This window comes from Channa argus, chromosome 7, assembly GCF_033026475.1.
Source record: "Channa argus isolate prfri chromosome 7, Channa argus male v1.0, whole genome shotgun sequence".
Lineage (NCBI taxonomy): Eukaryota > Metazoa > Chordata > Actinopteri > Anabantiformes > Channidae > Channa > Channa argus.
The window spans coordinates 22,259,128-22,277,997 of NC_090203.1; the positions used below are offsets into that span (position 1 = coordinate 22,259,128).

Consider the following 18,870-nt stretch of genomic DNA (forward strand, 5'->3'; position numbering starts at 1 on the left):
AAAACGCCGATTACAGTTGAGTGAAGAAAATGTGACTGCTGCCCTGTGATGGAAAATATTTTTACTCAACTGCTTTCTAACATACGTCCCAGGATCAAAAGATGTACGACATTACAAGGTGCACTTTAAGGCAGCGTGTGTGAGAACAGGTGTGCACGTCAAATAAAAAACAGAGCTCCAGCGGTGCAGACATAAGCCCACAGGTGCAGGTGTAATGAACTAAACGATTGTTTTGATGCAACATCTCGCAGATTAATGAAGACAGCAGAGTAGAAACGAATGTTACACGCATCAACTTAAGGTAATAAGGATCACATTCCTCCATGTTGTGCTTCCTACTTGTGAATTCGGTTATGAGGTTGGCTGAAGCGCCCACACGGCCAGGAGATCTATACTGTGTTGCGTTGAAATGGAAATTCAATTTCAAAGCTCCTGTGTCTTTGGTTCATAAGCTAGACTCAGCTTTGACAATGCCATTTTATCCAGAAGAAAGTGCCTGATTTTCTAAGTTTGTATCATTTAGTCAAACCATTTTTAGTAAGTGTGTGCGTGTGTGTCGATCATGCCACACACACACACACACTTTAATGCTCCATATGATGTTACACAAGTTGCCACCTGCTGGGCAAATTCATAATGGCAGAGATGTCTGACTGACAGTCTCTCAGCTGATATAAAAGAGTCACATGATGTTCAACTGATTAGAGTCATTCTCACCTTCAGGCAACAGGTGTTTCATGTTTAGAAATGTGCAAATTTAGTTCCATCTGCTCATCATTATCATAGCTTTTTTTTTTCTTTTTAAAGCTCATCAGCAGCTGAAAGAAGGAGAAAAACGGATCATCATAATAAGCAATGACAAACAAAGACGGCCACATCAGAAGGACATGTGATCTTGATTCAGCGTGGGCCCAGCTGTGTATGTCCCCCCCGTCAAAGGGATGAAGTGAGATACATTGTTGTGTTGTCTTTTATGGGATCTCACTGATCCAGCTTCCTTCCCGTGAATAGATGAATAATGAATGCTTATTTGCTCTGGTGTGCTCAACATAAACAAAATGATCTTGTGCAGATGGGACTACTGTCCTCATTCAAACATAAAAAGCCTGTTCTGACACACACTTAACAAACACACACACTGCAATAAGGGCTACGCCTACATTTGTATTATTGCCACATACAGTAATTACATTTTATATTCTAAAGCAAATAGCACAGGGATCTACATATATGTATATGCAGATTAAACAGAGTAAATGTATATTCAACAGATTTAAGACTAGAAATCTCTCAAAGTTGATGATATGTCAAATCTTTAGTTGGGTTGTGAATGAATATGAGCAGCTGTGGTTTAGTCGGTAGAGCAGGTGTCCACAAACCCCAGGGTCAATGGTTTGATTCCTGCTTCATCATGGCTTCATTTTGAAGTGTCTGTGGATAAGTAGTGTCATGGCATATGTGCAGGTGTCCAGAATCCCCCATGGATCAATAAAATATATATTTGTGCAGTACAAACAAAACTAAAACAGTTTTAAATGAGCGATTAGACTGCCCATACCAGACACTGACATACAGGCACTTGTTCAGAATGTTGAGTCCCGATTCCAACCAGCGGCTCTGTGGAAAATGGCATAAAAAAAGTGCAGTGTAATTTAACCTGTATCTTGTTTATTCAAAGATTGTAGTTACAATTACCGTTTGCATTACTGTATGTTGTCTTTGAAATCATATACTGTTAGCGTGCTGGCTCTTTAAGTGTGATTTTATTTTTTTTCTTTTATACATCTCCACACAGGTCTCCCCCCATTGGTGAATACTCAGGACTGACCATTGAAACAGTACCCTCTATTGTGGCCTGGACACAATCCAGTAAATACTAGTTCACAAGCCAAACGAACTGCAGGCTTGAATAACTGGTTCAGTTGTGGAACGTAGTCCATTTAAGTACAGATACTTGTATTTTTAATTTTTTACTAATAGTTTACCATTTATTATGTCTGGAATGTCTCTTAAAATTAAGTTAAAAAACATTTAAATCATCTTCCAAATGTACCCTTCTATTTTGAGCATGTGCCCCAGTCTGACTCCCCCCCCCCACTAAAAACTTCTAGATCTGATGCTGCATGTGCCTTTTTTCTGAGAGTCATGCCCCATCAGTGGGCCAGGGGAAAAAGCGCAATCTTCTGTAGCACGCTACTGTTGGGCCAAAAACCCCTTCCTAGCTCCTCTCCATTCAGGGGTGCAGCATCTAGATAAACAACGCTAATTCGGGTTGAAAAGATGAAGGTGAAAATAGAGGTCGACAATGTGTCAGTGCTAGAAACAGTTTCATTATCAGAAGGTAAGAACAGCCAGTCAAAGCATGATTTTATGTGTTAACAATGACCTGAGAAATTGAAGGACACAGTGGTCCAGCTGTCACAGCTGGCTGTGATGAAGCAGAAGCACAGAATCAAACAGCAAGAAGCCAAACAGCCATGAAATACAGTAGTTCCTTCTGTGGGCAGACTCTACCTTTAGCACATGATCTGATCGTTCCAACTAATGTCATGCAGCTGCCTCTGTATTTAGGTCACCCTGTTGCTTCTGTTTCACAACTTTGCTTGACATCAGAGCCAATTAGTGCTTGTCATGTTGAGCATAGCAGTCACATAATTTGTTAACACGTTACATGTATTATTACTGTACTGAGACCGAGTTTAACTTGTGAAAGCTGGATTTCAGATAATCAGCGTATCCACTTTCCGTTTGTATATTTGTGGTCTGTGCTGTGTTCTGAGTCCGTCTGATTTCTCTTCCACAATAATCAAGGGCATTTGTTGGGATTTCTGGGGCGTGAGGTGGAAGAGGGAAGACAAATAAAAGCATATTGGATCATGTATGTTGGAATACCATGACCAAACAGATGTCACTACTTTAGTTTTTTTTTACTATTTCTGAAGTGCTGGTTCATCCATCAGTGCCAGCGGACACTTGGGGACAGCTTTGACTGACAGCTTTTGTCATGGATTGAGGGCCATGGCATTTTCTTGGGGCTATGGAGCCTCCCCCCATGGGGATCCTTCAAATGACACCCTGATGTTTTCAGTCGAGAATGAAGATGCTGAACCTTGACCTCTTGTGGAGAAAGATTTTGAATGATTGAAGCAAAGCAACTGAGGGACACATAAGAGAGACAGGAGGACGGAGAAAACGGCGCATTTTAAATGTTAACAGAGATGCATCAAGACAGCAAGCGAAAGAAGGAGAAGGAAAGATAAGTGCAGCTGAGCAAAAGATAGGGAGCAGCAGATTTAGTCGACACAAAAAACTCCTACACACTCTCACTTCAGCCTGCACCTCAGGCTTTGAAAAAAAAGAGGAGAGATATCTTCATCCTCCCCTTTCCATCTCCTTTCTTCTTTGTCTCTTTCTTATTCTGTCCAATCCATCCACTCTTTATCTATCCCATCCTCTATCTTTCTCATATTACACTCACTTTCTAAAAGTCTGCAGAATATGTCATCTTGACTTTCTGAAGGGGATAAGGGGGCTGATTGATTGTCTTCACTTGACCGTGTGGAAATAATAGAATATGAATTTTCAAAAGGAAGAATGGAAGCTGTACTCTGCAACTGATTGGTTGCTTTATCACTGAAAGCAGTTTGTCATTGTCAAATCTTTACTCCATATCTTACATAAACTATACATTGTTCTAAAGGATCCTCTAGAAATTAACTGCACTGAAATACACAGGCACTAAAGCTTTAGTTTCCAGCTGTTCTAAGTATGTTTTTCACAATGTTTGGCTCTCACTGGTATTAACAACAGTTTAATAAGATGGTGTAAAAAAGATCACAGTATGGTTTGTAGGGATTTAAACATTAGATTTTCAAATAAAAGCATATTGTACAAGTATTTCTAAGATATGTGTACTTAACATGGGTGCAGACCATCTATGTATGTATATTAACCTTTCTCTGAACAATGTATTAGTTACTTCGAAAATATTATTTTACTTTTAAAAACTGTAACACAATTCTAAAGGGGAGTGAAGTAGTGTCTGGTTGGAACCTTTTGTGACATTTCAGATTGCTGACACGAGATCATATATATATATATATATATATATATATATATATATATATATATATATATATATATGTGTGTGTGTGTGTGTGTGTGTGTGTGTGTATATGTATGTATATATATATATATACATATATATATGTATATGCATATGCATATGTATATGCATATGCATATGTATATATGTGTGTATACACACACACACACACACACACACACACACACACACACACACACACACACACACACACACACACAAAACAGCAAATATTAATAAACACAGAAAAAACTGTGTCAAACATTTCTTCTTTTCTACCCCAATAACACAATGTGATGTGATATGTTTTCATGCAATATAACTTTATTTTCAGCTCATGGTGTCAAAGGCTGCTGCTTACCAGGACAAACATGCAACTCAAGAGCAACAACACTAAAAAAACAGACAAATCCAATGCCCATGCCCTATATCAATCATTAATATAATGATAATTTGTGGATGCAGATGATATAATAATAATAATAATCCTGATATTGGCTGAACAACATGGAATGATAAATATATAGTAAATGGCCTCCACTTTACCTTATCAGTCCCCAAAACACTTTACACTGCTTCTCGTTCACCCTTTGGGGATGGGGGAGCGGCCATGCAGCTGGCCTGCAATCACCAGGAGCAATTACTTTGGGTTTTACCTGTAATTTACTTGTAATTGAGTGATTTTATAGTTATGTGTTAGTACTTTTTGGTTACATTATTATTAGTAGTAACAACATTTATATTTGTTTCTTGGTATTTGTAATATAGCAAAGTTGCCATGAAAGAGTCAAACTGAATTCTTTAAAAAGCAAAAGAGAAAGCATATCTGAAGGACCCTGCAGGAGAATAAAATATGAAGAATAGTTCCTCTTCCAAGAAGCAGCATATTAAAATCAACCATGTGGGAGAGGAATAAATCGATAGCAACCCAGTTCAATGAAATTCAGAAAGTGAATAATCTGTAGATGAATGTCTGGTTAGCACCAATAATTTAGAAAGTACCACCTCAGTAATCCTGAACAATGTCATGATGACATTCGCCATTGCAAATATCGAGCTTCTTCAGCTACACTAATGAAATCCTGAATGAAAGCATTCAGGGCCGATGGAGCTTGCAGAGTGAGATGACACTCATTATTTTCACCTAAATCAGATAACCTTCACTGAAAATTAGCATTTCCTTGTGGGTAAAGCATAGACATAACACTGTGACACCTGGACGCCAAAGAGAGTATGTGCCCTTTCCTACTTAATGATGGGAAATCTATCCATCCATCCATCACCTAACTGCTTATCCTGTTAAAGGGTCCCAGGGGGCCAGAGGCTATCCCAGAAGAATGAGAGGTGGGGTACATCCTGCACAGGTCACCACAGGGCCAACACAGAGAGACATAAACAGACCAATTAAACCAAAATGCATGTCTTCGAACTGTGGGAGGAATGTGGAATACCCCTAGGAAACCCACAGCATGGGAGAACATGCAAAGACCACACAGAAACATTACAGCCAGTGGGTTTGAACCAGGGACCTTATAGCTGTGAGCTCGTTAAACTAACCACTCCAGCACCGTGCTGCGCATGATCTGTAAGATGGGGATAGGATACAGAAGAAGTCACGGAGAGCAGAGGACGCTGCCCAGGGACTTAAGTATCATATCATAGCTCAGTATTCCCATACAAACAGGTGAGGAGCATTAATAGGAAAGTCTGTAATTCCAAATTGCTGTAATCAGCAGAGAGTTGCTTTCAAGACTCATATTAAGCTTCTCAAATCTGTTTGCTGTGTGAGAGTGTCAGTGAGGGGCCTATGAGAAGATTTGTAATACTGTCACAAAAGGACTACATGAAGAGCATGGGTTTTAGTTTTTATTAAACCCCCAACACCATCCACAAAGACAGTATGGTGTATGCGTGTGAATACAGGTGTAGTGATCCAGACTGCACAGGGCAAAATGGTGGGCATAAATGCATTGGCGGGAGAAATAAAAATGCGGTGAAATATTAATGTGCTGGTTGCCGGGGAGTATAGATCTAGAAGATAAAGATCACATTTAAGCGTAAAGGCTTTCAATGCAACTTGGAGACTGCGGCCATATTTCCAAACAAGTACTGCAGTGCAATGTAGCGAGTGTGAAATTGCTCCCACTGGTCCTAATTGTATTTTTAAATGCAGTTTAAACAGGGTGGCCAGTAAATGTCATTAGTTACAAGACAAAGTGAAATGATCACAGTAGCCTTAGGGAGCAGTGGCTGCTATTAAAGCCTTGACTTTAAGTCTTGTAACATTTAACATGTATCATGGCTAATTAAAAGTGTGTTAGTGTTGAAAAATAGATCAAATTTGTGTTTTTCAAATGCTCAAACCACAAAAAGAACAGAACACTAATTTATTTCTCAGTGGCCATGAACTCACATCCTGGATACAATGTACAGTATTACGTACCTGCGTCGTACAGCATCATACCGTATCATTTATTAGACACACTGGGATGTTAGAAACAACGCCTTCTGCTTAATCAATATAAGCAAGGCTGCAGCTTTATGCTCTGCCAGACAGTATTGTTAATGATGTTGCCACTGAATTGATGAAAGGAGATTCAGGGGGTGTAGAGGGGGCTAGTAGTTGATGTTGAATGATCATGCATATTTCTTCTTGGATCAGACATCATAGTTTTTCATCATAAGCTGAATAAACAGCATTTTGAAGGAGGAAACGTTGTCATAGGCTGAATGACATAATTTTATTGATCCATAATGCATGACTGTGAATGTGTTTGATCAATGACTCAATGATCAATTTTAACATTTACACGAAAGCTTTATGTGTAATGACGCCACAACACTGGCAGCATTTTCACTTTAGTGCTTTAGAGGCATAGGAGGAGTTTGGCATCCATTTGGTTATTTTTTTTTTTTTCGATTAGTATAATATAAAAGATCTCTCCAAATTCAGCTCAGTGGACACAAGGGTAAGCCTGTTACTCAGCCCTCAGGAGATTAGTGGTGTTTAATAAAAAAGGTTCCACTGGAGTAACGTGTTTATTTAAACTTGGCCTCACATAATTCTGCATTTCTAGGGGATGGGGTTGGGTAAATCCGCTTTATTATTGCCTAATATTATTTTATACAAGTGTCTCTTTCAATAGCTTGAAGAGACTTTACTACATACAATAATGTTTTTATGTTCGAGCTCCTATAGAATCAGTGTAATGTTTGCATATACATGCATATACATTTTACTGATCAAAACTTTCAATGCCACCAAAAACGTCGGTTCACACAGTTAAACGCGCTTTTCCGTTCACTGGAAACGTATCATAGTTGAGTTTCACTCACTGATGTCAGTGGGGTCCTTGTCTCCTTGTCTCCGAACGCTTTCCTTGTGCCCGCTGGTCCCACTCCTCCCGGAGCTTTGCCTGCCTCGCCCCTCGGCACCACGGCGCTGAGCTCACTTTGGGAGGGAGGTGCAGAGGGAGAGCTACGTGTTGCTGTGCAGCAACAGATAGAAAGGAGAGAGAGAGAGAGAGAGAGAGAGAGAGAACGAGAGGGTGAGAGGGTGAGAGAGAGCGTGCGCAAGAGGGAGAGAGAGGAATTCCCTCGCACAAACAAAAGCCGCTACCAGGGCGTGTATCAGTTCCTATGGCTCCCGAAATTCATTGTTCATAGATGCAACCAATACCTGCGGCTAGAGGAGATGTAAATCACGGTGGATGCATGATGTGAGGTCTACCAGCGACAACAAGCCTCCGGGTGTATTTGAGGAAGGAGCACCAGTTTATTTCTGTCTGCAGTCATCATCAGGTTTGACAACACGCCGACTCTCTTTGGTGCAGGCTTCCTGCTTTTCTGCCAAAGCTGTGAAAATCAACCTGACAGAGACGCGTCTGCGCGGACTCCAGGGGCCACAGCGTGGCCACAAACTGCGATGTGCCCTCAGTTGAGTTGAAATGCAAAGACTTCTTGTAGGAGGACTCGGTGAACCGGCAGCGCCTTGAAGTAAGTTCGTACTTGTGGTAATGTTTTAAGGAAGCCGGAAAAAGCCCAGCTAATTTGTGAGAAAACAGATAGTTTAACAAATGTGCACGAGTTTTGTCTCGTACTTTTGCAAATTCAAAGGACTAAAGCTGCAGTTATATTCTTCTCTTTCTCCCTCCCTTCTCACCGTACGTCTCTTTGTGCTGACTGTCTCTTTGCGTCAACCTCATTTGGTCTGTCACTCGTGCTCTCTTTCCGGGAGCTGTGTGTCCCTCTCTGCAGACATGACAGGTCAGGTCCTGGGGGAGCCGGGCGGCGGCGCTTGCATGGATAACAACGTCGCCATCCGCATCAACGTGGGTGGCTTCAAGAAGCGTCTCCACTCCGACACACTCTCCCGGTTCCCCGAGACGAGGCTTGCGCGTCTGCTCCAATGCCGGTCCAAAGAGTCCATTCTGGAGCTGTGCGACGACTACGACGACACAGAGAAAGAGTTTTACTTTGATAGAAACCCGGCTCTCTTTCCCTACGTGCTGAATTTCTACAACACAGGGCGACTGCATGTCATGGCCGAACTGTGCATCTTTTCCTTCAGCCAGGAGATCGAGTACTGGGGGATCAACGAGTTCTTCATTGACTCCTGCTGCAGTAGCGCCTACCATTGTCGGAAAATGGACCAGGGCCGGGTGGATTGGGATGACCGGAGCGACGAGGCGAGCACCACTTCATCTTTTGACGACCTGTTGGAGTTTTATAACGACGCCACCAAGTTCGACAAACAGCTGTTAGGGAGCGCACGGAGGCGCGTCTGGTTAATGCTGGATAACCCTGGATACTCCGTGGCCAGCCGCATCATCAGCATCCTCTCTATCCTGGTGGTGATTGGCTCCATCGCTACCATGTGCATGAACAGCATGAGCGAGTTCAGCCTGATGGACAGCGAGGGGCAACCCAAAGAGGACCCCCGTTTCGAGACTGTGGAGCACTTTGGCATCGGCTGGTTCACTCTGGAGCTGGTCGCCAGGTTTGTGGTGGCGCCGGATCTCCTGCATTTCTTCGACCACCCGTTAAACGTGATAGACCTGGTGTCTATACTTCCCTTTTATCTGACACTCCTCGTAAATCTGGTGATGGAGAGCAGCCCGGCGCTGGCCAACCTGGGACGCGTTGCACAAGTGCTGAGGCTGATGAGGATTTTCCGCATCCTGAAGCTTGCCCGTCACTCCACAGGGCTGCGCTCCTTGGGGGCCACTCTCAGGAACAGCTACAAAGAAGTGGGCCTACTGCTTCTCTACCTGGCTGTCGGGGTGTCGTTTTTCTCCGTCATGGCCTACACGGTGGAAAAGGAGGACAGCGAGGATCTCTCCACCATCCCGGCGTGCTGGTGGTGGGCCACCGTCAGTATGACCACCGTTGGATACGGAGACGTGGTGCCGGTGTCCATAGCGGGCAAGATGACCGCCTCAGCGTGTATCCTGGCGGGGATCTTAGTAGTTGTGCTTCCGATTACGCTTATTTTCAATAAGTTCTCCTTGTTCTACAAAAGACAAAAACAGCTGGAAATCGCAATGAGAAGCTGTGACTTCGACGAGGGGATAAAAGAGGTGCCCTCGGTCAACCTCAGGAACTATTACGCACACAAAGTCAAATCCCTCATGGCGAGTTTATCAAACATGAGCAGGAGTTCACCCAGTGAGCACAGCCTGAATGAATCAATACACTGAAACAGTTCATTCAGGACACCCGGTCACGTTGGGTGACACTGTTCATTCAGTGTAGCTGCATGAGGAGCTGTCCAGGGTGCTGAAACCCCGGGGCAAAAAGCCCCCTTCCTTCCACTGATGTCCGACCGTTTGCCTCTCTGTAGCTCAGTGCAATAATGTGTTAACCTATGTGTCAGTCCCAGTGAGAGACGAAGCAAATGTACAGGAAAGCCTAAACATGATATATCCCACTGTGCGTTATTGTTGGGCCTCACCAAGTAGGACCAACTAAAATTGACCACCATCAGATTGAAAAGACGAAAGAAGTGCTCTTGTTGTTTACTGTCCTAGATGATGTCACACTGTAGTCCACTCTCCAGCTATACTTGTTGTGATGAAATATGTCTGAAAGTAGCCCCAGACATACCTTTATTGAAAGAGTGTTGATGTATAATTGTGGTGTTGCAACACGATTCCTTCCGATGTGTGGTTAAAGCAAATTGTATTAAACAACAAATACATAACACACTTACTCGTTTTTAATGGGCAAGGCGAGGGTCCTCCTACACCAAGTCCTTTGCTGTGTCCTCCTACAATAAGTCTGTTCTACTGATTGTAATAATTCTTGGAGGCCCGAAGGGGGAAAGAGGGATTTACACTCTGACTGACACAATCTCTGAAACAATTTGACAGACATGGCAACAGCAATGACAAAGCTGACACACCGAATAAATGTATTCTCCGAAAACGTATCGTTTTGGCTGCTTAAACATCACAGTTTGCAAAAGTGGTTTCTTAATAATCATTGAATCCTTTGGTTAAAAACGAATTGGCTGCTGCACACCATAAAAGTCTTCAATGAGGTTACATATTTTCCTCATATTCTGTCTTTGGAGGAATAAATACAGGTATATTGTGTGGCTACCAGTGCCTGTTGCATTTCCTTTGAATCTTATTCTCTACAAACAATTTGTTTCATTGTCTCCAGCTCGTGACCTTAGAAGATGCATATCAGAGACAACCTGCACAGGTCTCTTTTCCCCATTAGTTCTCAGGATTAGTGGACATATCAAGATCTTGTTGTTCTACTAGGAGAGAGAGAATTTCTTGTGCCTTTCTTTTCCCTGCCTCTGGTCAGCACTGCAATAAACAGCTCTGTCAGTGGGTGCAGTAGCATTTGTAGGAATACAATGGAGAGCCCTCACTTAGTGGCATTGATTTTAGTTTAAAGGACAAAGAGCTATTTGGAACCACGAGGCTCTGGCCTTAAGGAGTAACTTATTTTGTCAACTCATCTTTCGGTACAGATCGCTACGCTGGTTTCTTACGTTATTCTCATCTGAAGAGCATTTTATTTTGAAGTCAGTTCTTAAAATGAGCATTAATATTTAGTTGTGAATACAAAAACAGCAAAGCAGCAACTTAATCACTGTCACTACTTTGGAACACTGGCGAGTTCCAGATAATTCATTCATTTATGCACATTTAAATGGCTTCAGCAATCAAACTAATCTGCTCCAGTGCTTGCTGGATGATTTGAAATTTATTGTCTTCACATTAATATGTAGAGACAAGTAAAAGCATCTTGCTTATTGCTATTCACAACTAATTTGAGCACACAGACGGCGGCCCGGTGGCTGTCACCTGCAGTACAGGAGCTCACGGCGGACGCCACATTTTTTATTTTGCCAGAAAGGGGATTACAAAATGAGTAATTACAAAGGGACAAAAAAATACATTTTTCTCTGTGAAGAAAGACGTCTTGAGTGTACAAATAAAATCATAACAATCTGGATGCAGTTCAGAGATGATATAGGCAGCACAGAGCTAACTTTAGTGCTATTTAGCAAGAAGCTCATGCTCATTTGGAAGATGGGAAGTTCATGTATTTCTGGTTAGTTAGATTCTCGAGTATTTCACGGGAGCTCATTTAAGACAATCTCTACCTTCAGAAGCCAATTATATCAGTCTCCTTTTGTTTACTCCTAAAGCGTTAAGGGCTTTTGTCCGCAGCTAATCCAAAACACAAAGCTAGTGCCAGACTAGCATGGAAAAATCAGTACATGAGTTCCCACTTACAGTGGGTGACATTTTAGCATAATGTCAGAAGCATACCAGAGGAACAGCAGTCAATCCTTTCCAGTTTGGGGAAAGGAAAGCAATTATAGAATTTGGAAGAAGATCAGCATGCGCTTCAGGACTGTGGGCGCCGGAGAAACATTACAGAAATTACTAGATTTGGCCATTATCATGCGAAAGTGAGGACTTTGCGTACGAGCGCGTCACTGTGACACCTGAGGCAGAAGATGGAGATGTCTGGCCCCTCCACTGACTCCCGTTGGCTCGCTTATCATTACACTCTGACCGTGGTGATGGATGTAAGGACAGCCCAGAGTCACCCCCACACACAGCTGAGGACAGATGGCAGCTTGGCTCATTAGAGGAAGGCCATGGCAAACGTGTGCCTTCCTTCTCACCAGTACTCAGCAGAGCATAAACCATTTCTTTTGATCATCCTCAATTGGTGACTCATCACGCAGAAAAAAAAAGGTACACCGGGGAGTTTTCGTTTAGTTGTCTCACATGTAATAATCAAAGCTTTTAGGGGCGTACTTGACAATCAGGGTTGGCTTGATTATTTTGTGAGAATGATTAATTAGAAAGCCTTTTGATCAAATGTCCTCTGATGTATAATTCACTGCCTGTGAAGTAAAGGAAGCCCAGGTTTATTTAGTCCCTTTCGCATTAGCTGCTGAAAAATAAAGACAAAAGAGGAAGAGCATGAATAGAAGCTGAAAACCGCGGGAATAATACCAAGTTCATTAACGCAGAGCTGACGGGGGAATAAGAGCTAAAGCATGTATGTGCTTCCGTGTGTGTATGTGTGTGTTCAGATTTACTGTACACAAACATGCCAGACTAATGGGGAACTTATTGAAGCTGGCAACACACGCATCATCTCCAGCCTGCTTTGTATTGGTGATATAAAACTCTGTTACTAAGCAGGCAGGACGTGTTGTTGCACATTACCATCTGCTACTATCCCTTTGCTTTAAACAGTGTGGGAAGACTTGATGTGCTTATTTCTTTCTCCACCCCCCACTTTGTGCCTCTTCCCACCGTGTCGGATCTGTGAACATCTCCAAAAATAATCTCTCATTACATGGATCACAGTATAGCTAATTATCACCTACAGATCTGTTGCAAATGCAGAACGCAGGTAAAGCGGAATGGGGGTTGCTTGATGCCAAGCATCAGAAAATCTACTGTAAATCCAATCATGTTAATTTAGAGCCTATTTTTGTGTTAATTGGAATTCATACTATTTTTAAGTTCAAGTAGACTCTTCTGCTGACTTGCTGTAACACAAATTTAGTTTACAACAATCCTAATGGGTTTGTACAAGTATACTTACTGTAAGTAGCAGTGGTTTGAGCTTAATGACAATGCCAGCACACTTGCACAATATACCTGCTAATTACTATACAGTATTTAGCAGGCATATTGCTTGCCCCGTTTGAACATAGAACATGAAACCTCCATCAATTGCTAATCTATGTGATAGCTGTCAAGTTCAGTCAGAATCATTAATATCAACGTTGTAAGGCACTAGGTCACAGAGGTCACTGTGATTAAATCCTCTGAGAAACATGAACGTCTGCTTGTACTTTTGTTCCAGTGTAACTGTTGGATTTTCCATAAAGATCCTCAACGACTGATTTTTATTCTGTTGTTGAGCATCAGAGTGAACATTTAGTTATTTCTCAAGCCTGTCTTATATCAAATGTACTGCGATCTCAGCTCAATTATTTTAATAAACACTAGCTGGAAGCCAAACCACAGCATACCATGCAAGAAACCTTTTAGCAGGCGGTGCTGGTTTCGGCCCCTCCAGTGGAAAACCTTCACAGCCACTTGATTAACCAAAAGACAATAACAATAATAATTTGTAGACAAATGGGACCATTAAGTACCATTAAATGACTCATCCACAGAGAGAGTTTTTGGATGTAAGTCAGAAAAGCGTTTCCACAGAATTTTAATAGATGTCTCAAAACGGCCCAATAAAACACTTATTGAGCACTATTCTGTCCTTTACCAATGACTTTTATGACAACTAATTCCAAGATTTCTAATAAAACTCCTCACAGAGTCCTGTTTAAATGCTCTCGTGTATTTTGGTTCTCAACAGCCAAGAAGTCTATAATAGCGTATTTTGGCCGGTTTGTTTGCAATGCAGAGAAACACACTCTAATTATATGAGCCAGTATTTTAGGATTGTCTAAGTGCAGGCAGACAAGCTGAGCTAAGTCGGAGTCTGTTCACCATGTTTCGTCAACCATTAAGTTCACACTTAGAACCAGAAAAAACATGGCAGTGCAGTGTTTGCCAGACTTTGAGTAACCTTGTTCAGCATTAGATACTCAAGAGCTGAGGATTTACATGACCACCCACTTCCCGCCATGCTTTCCCAGCAATCAGGCCACTCAGAATCGAACTCATTCACCTATATGGACTATACAGTGTATAAAACAATTCAGCCCACAGTCTACATGAGGGACAATGAGCTGTGGGAAAACTTTATTATGTTGAGAGTAATTTTTCCTGCTGGTTATGCGGAATGAGAAGCATGAACATTTCATTAAAGACCTTGAAGAACACAAATGTAAGCTTTCTTAGTATGTTGTGCATTTAATCCCCCAGATCTGAAGAATGGTCGGGAAAAGAGTGAAAAAGACAGACAAAGACAAACTACAGAGAGACACTGCCTCTTTACCTCACTGAGATGTTTCTACTTATAATTCATATGTCAACAGACTCACGACCTCACTGCATTTAGTACAGTAGAGTGCACTGCAGTGCGGGCCAGGTGGGAACATAATGATGTAACAGTTACCTTATGAAGGGGCTATTCTCAGGAGAAGGAAGATATTAAGGTATTCTTAAACATCAGCACTCCCATGCCAATTAAGGAGGAGACTCAAAAAGTCCTGAATTAAGTTGCGAGGGCATACCAACACACACACTGCTTCCATCGGTGGTGGAGAGTCAGGCACACTTAGATAAGATCCAATAATACTCTCTGAGGGCAGTGAGGCGGTCGAGTCAAGAGGACAGACGCAATCAGACTTCACTAACTTTAAAATGGGATAATGGTTGGGACAATGAGTACTTGGCTGTCAGTCTATGTTTAACGCTATTTGTATGTATTTTCAGTTTGTGTGTGTGTGTGTGTGTGTGTGCATGTGTGTGTGTCTTAAGTTTCCTTCAGAATCTATTGCATTTAGGATTTGCCCGAGACAGGGGTGCAGATGGTTTGATTTGTAAAGCTCAACCAGAAGGTGCCTTGAGAGAGCCTTGGTGGTATTGCACATCAGCCCAGCAGAGTGATGTCAGTAATAACCTGAAAAACCCTGAGATCTCAAAATATCGAAGGCTTTACTGCAATAATTCAAAGAATTATGAGGGAAGGTGGGGGACTGTGAAGCTGCATTCAACCACAAGGCTTATGACATTGCCAAGTGTGATGAAACATTTCTTGAAGATACACAATATTGGCAATATTGTGTATCTTGTTCTTTAGGTAAAGAGAAAATGCAGGGAAATTACCCTAGTGAGGGCCACAGGCTAGAAGGAAACCCATGTTTTTATTATATTAAAGTACAATATAGACTAAGCAGAATGAAAAAAAAGAATAATGAAACATTCAGCTGCTGGTGATACATGTCATATGTGCGGCTGTCAGAAAAGTTGACACACAACATATGAGAAACCCTGGGGAAAAATGATTTTCTAAAAGTGGCTGTGATAACATATTGTGAGACATGATGAGAGCATAATGAGCATAATGAGTCTAATTCTGTTCTTATACCAATTTCTTTTTTTATCCCCTTTGTGCTCCATTGATCTTTCTGGCTCATCGGCTCCCAAAATGCGACAAACTGCGTTCCCCATATAGTTTTGGGAGATGGTGATAATTGCCTAATTTGTTATAATTGCAGTGCTGTACCTTGGTCGGGTATGGATAATTGCCTTTGAAATCCACCTGGTGTTAGAATTATTATGTGCAAAGTGCTACAGCCACTCTGAGGTGGACCACTCCATCTAAATGAGACTGAGTGCAGCCACAAGCCAAGCTTCGCTCTGGTTCTCTGCACACAGTGATGTGGGCCTGTATTTTTTAGTCTAGCTGAGGGCCTTGATCTGTCTCTGGGAAGCTACTGGTGGAGGCAGCTTCTGTGCTGAGGTGAAAGGAGAGTTGCCTACTCCTCCTTTTGACAGTGACTGACAGTCACACTGTGCATTTTTCTGCTGGTGGAAAAAACTGGCAGACTGCTGTGGAACTGCATTAACCGGTCGCAGTTTTATGCCATTTTGGGTTGTGAAATTGTACTCATCCAAAGTTAATTAATAGATGGCCGTACTTATGTGTCTCTAACTGAATTAGTAAATAGCAATAATTTACATGTGATAGCAAATAATGAAGTGCAATTTTATTAAAGTTGAGACATTGTAAATAGAGAGAAGGCTAATTTGCAAACTATTTAAAACCTGGAGACTGAAGATAAGACTTGAAATACTGTGTATTGGTAAAAAACAAAAAAAACAAAAAAAACTTGGTTCACCACCTCACGTCTTTTAGTCGTTCCAAAGTGCAGGACGACACTTTTGGTGAGACAGCTTTTATTGTTTGTGCCTGAGGATCTCAGAACAAAAGAAAGTCTTGATGTTTTCAGCCTGGCTTTTGATTAAAATATTTTTCATGCATTATTCATTTATTGTTTTAATTTTTTTTATTTTATCCTTTAGTTTCTTTTATCGTTTTTTTTAAACGTTTTATTCACCATTGTCTTTACCTGTTTTACCTAGATATTGTTTTTTATCATTTTTCATTTATTATAATGTTTATTTCTACATTCAGTCTTTATCTACATTACATAATATCCTTTAAAAACATTGAGAGAATTTGGAAAGCTCCAATTATACAAAGAAAAAGGCCAAAAATCTACAGTATGCTGAATGAATGTGATATTTGGGGCCTCAGTTGAAACTGTATTAAAAGAGAGCTGTTTTTTTATCATGTCACTGCACAGGCTCAGGAACATCCCTGAGAACCACTGTTAGTTGTTTTAAAGGTGCATATATATATATATATATATATATATATATATATATATATATATATATAGTTTTACCACCAACCAAAGCAAACAGCATTTTAACCTCGTAAAGAAATGTGCAAACAACTGTTTGCAAAGTCCAGAGGGAAATATCTTGCTCTTTAGCTGCTGCTCCACATTGTGTTTGCCAGAATCTGTCTGTCTGCAATGTTTTAGGCTACTGGGCAGGAAGTCTACAGCAGATTTATGGGAGGATTTTTTATTCTGTTAAAAATAGCATCCTGCTGTCGCTTGAAACAGCACTGATGAGAACACAGAGAATGAGCCAGAACAGCAAAGTTTCAGGCCATTTCTTAAAGTAAGCTCAAATGCACAGTAGTCCTGAGGTGAACTGCAGAGTCAAGTGAGAATTCTCCATGGGTTTATTTATTTAATTGTTACTGTAAAATGATGATTAGATGGTCTTTAAGTCAGTTTGGTGTAAGTGTAAGTGTAAGGAGAGAAATGAAGGCTGGACAAAAAGCGCAAAAACCAGTGTTCTGTCATAGATTAACTGTTTTTATTTTAAGTAATGAGATTCATTGCGTTTGTCAGGGCACTGTGCAGCAGCCTAAGATGAAAGTGGGACCAGCTGGGAAACTCTGCCTCTTGTTCATCATTATCCCACTGGAGGCAACAGGATTGTGAAGTATACAGATGGATGGCTTCCTATTATGGATCATTATAGCTTCCTGTGGGCCAAATGTCTGCTCATGTGAGCGTGTAACACTCCTGAGTATTTTAATTGTGCTTATTATATTTTTATGGGGCTTGTAACAGTCATTTAAGTGGCTTTATGTAGCTGTTCATAAACATAATGTCTGTTTAATTTCAAGCTTAACTTATCCCACAACTCACTATTACCAGTGAATGTGTGGTTGCATCATGGAAGAAACAATCATATTATTCAACTGGGAGAGTGTGTCCCTGGCCGTGAGGACACAATCTGAGTTTAAAACCTCAAAATCCAAGTTCTGTCACATCAAGTAGATGTAATGCTGAGGAAGAAAAAGGAGGGATGGAGGGAAAGAGGCAGAAACATTCAGACAGCCCAGACATTTCTAATCTATTAGTCTGGGCTATGCGTCAGCTCCAATTTAGTAAACACACCTAAGCAAGACTCCAGTGATCCTGTTGAGAGGGGCACTGCTTGGCTGGTGCATCCATGTGCACACATTTGAAAGTGCGTGCACTGCTTCGTGATGAGGTGTCTCCCCTAACAACCTATCTGGATTCCAGACACGTGTGCACAGCCACGCACCGAATATGCACCTATACCGCGAGCTGTGCCGAGGCTTATGAAGAGTGCAGTGGTGTGAAGACACGACAACAGGGCCTTTGCGGCTCTTTGAGCGAACCAACCTTCAGGGGGGACCCCCATGATGCTCTCACCTACACTCTTAGGACCACAGGAGGGGGCAACACTGCCACTGTGTAGCAGATGGTGGTGATTGCTTTCTGCTGAAATGTCACACCCATAGTCCTTAAGTAAAAGATCGGATCCCCCCTGTATCTCTGGGAGCCACCAGAGACTGATGCCTCATTTGGAGGAGCTCATTACTATTTCATGGACATTTCTCAATATACAACACACACACCTTTTTTTTTTTCAGCACAAGAGAGCACTCCCACACATTCACATAAGGTCACCATTAATTAAGCTTCTCACAGTTGCAGAGATGGTGATGGATGGTTGGTATTTCCTCAGAAAGCACACTCCGTTGTGGATGCCAGGAAAAGGCTTCACTACATTACTCAGACAGGAATCACATTTTCTTTTATCCAGAGGCATGAATCTATTTGCTTCTGTCTGGCGGTGTCACTGCGCTCTTAAGAAAACAAAGAGAATGGTGTCTGAGTGGGTGTGGAGTTGATGACATTCTGTCACCGCCGATAACGTGTAGACTCCACCAAGGATTCATCTCCG

The 18,870-nt window shown here is 41.6% G+C and overlaps 1 protein-coding gene and 1 long non-coding RNA gene across 2 annotated transcripts; both read left to right on the forward strand.

Annotated features, from left to right (window-relative positions):
• Positions 1 to 7: 7 nt before the first annotated feature.
• On the forward strand, positions 8 to 4,079 carry LOC137130194 (uncharacterized). The gene is made up of 3 exons (XR_010914812.1): positions 8 to 301; positions 808 to 946; positions 1,796 to 4,079. It is a non-coding gene; the product is annotated as an uncharacterized lncRNA (long non-coding RNA).
• Positions 4,080 to 7,631: 3,552 nt separating this feature from the next.
• On the forward strand, positions 7,632 to 10,311 carry LOC137130190 (potassium voltage-gated channel subfamily S member 2-like). Its single transcript, XM_067510010.1, has 2 exons — positions 7,632 to 8,101; positions 8,363 to 10,311. The coding sequence occupies exon 2, from the start codon at positions 8,365 to 8,367 to the stop codon at positions 9,802 to 9,804; it is 1,440 nt and encodes a 479-aa protein (XP_067366111.1). The 5' UTR covers positions 7,632 to 8,101; positions 8,363 to 8,364; the 3' UTR covers positions 9,805 to 10,311.
• The last annotated feature ends 8,559 nt before the right edge of the window (positions 10,312 to 18,870 follow it).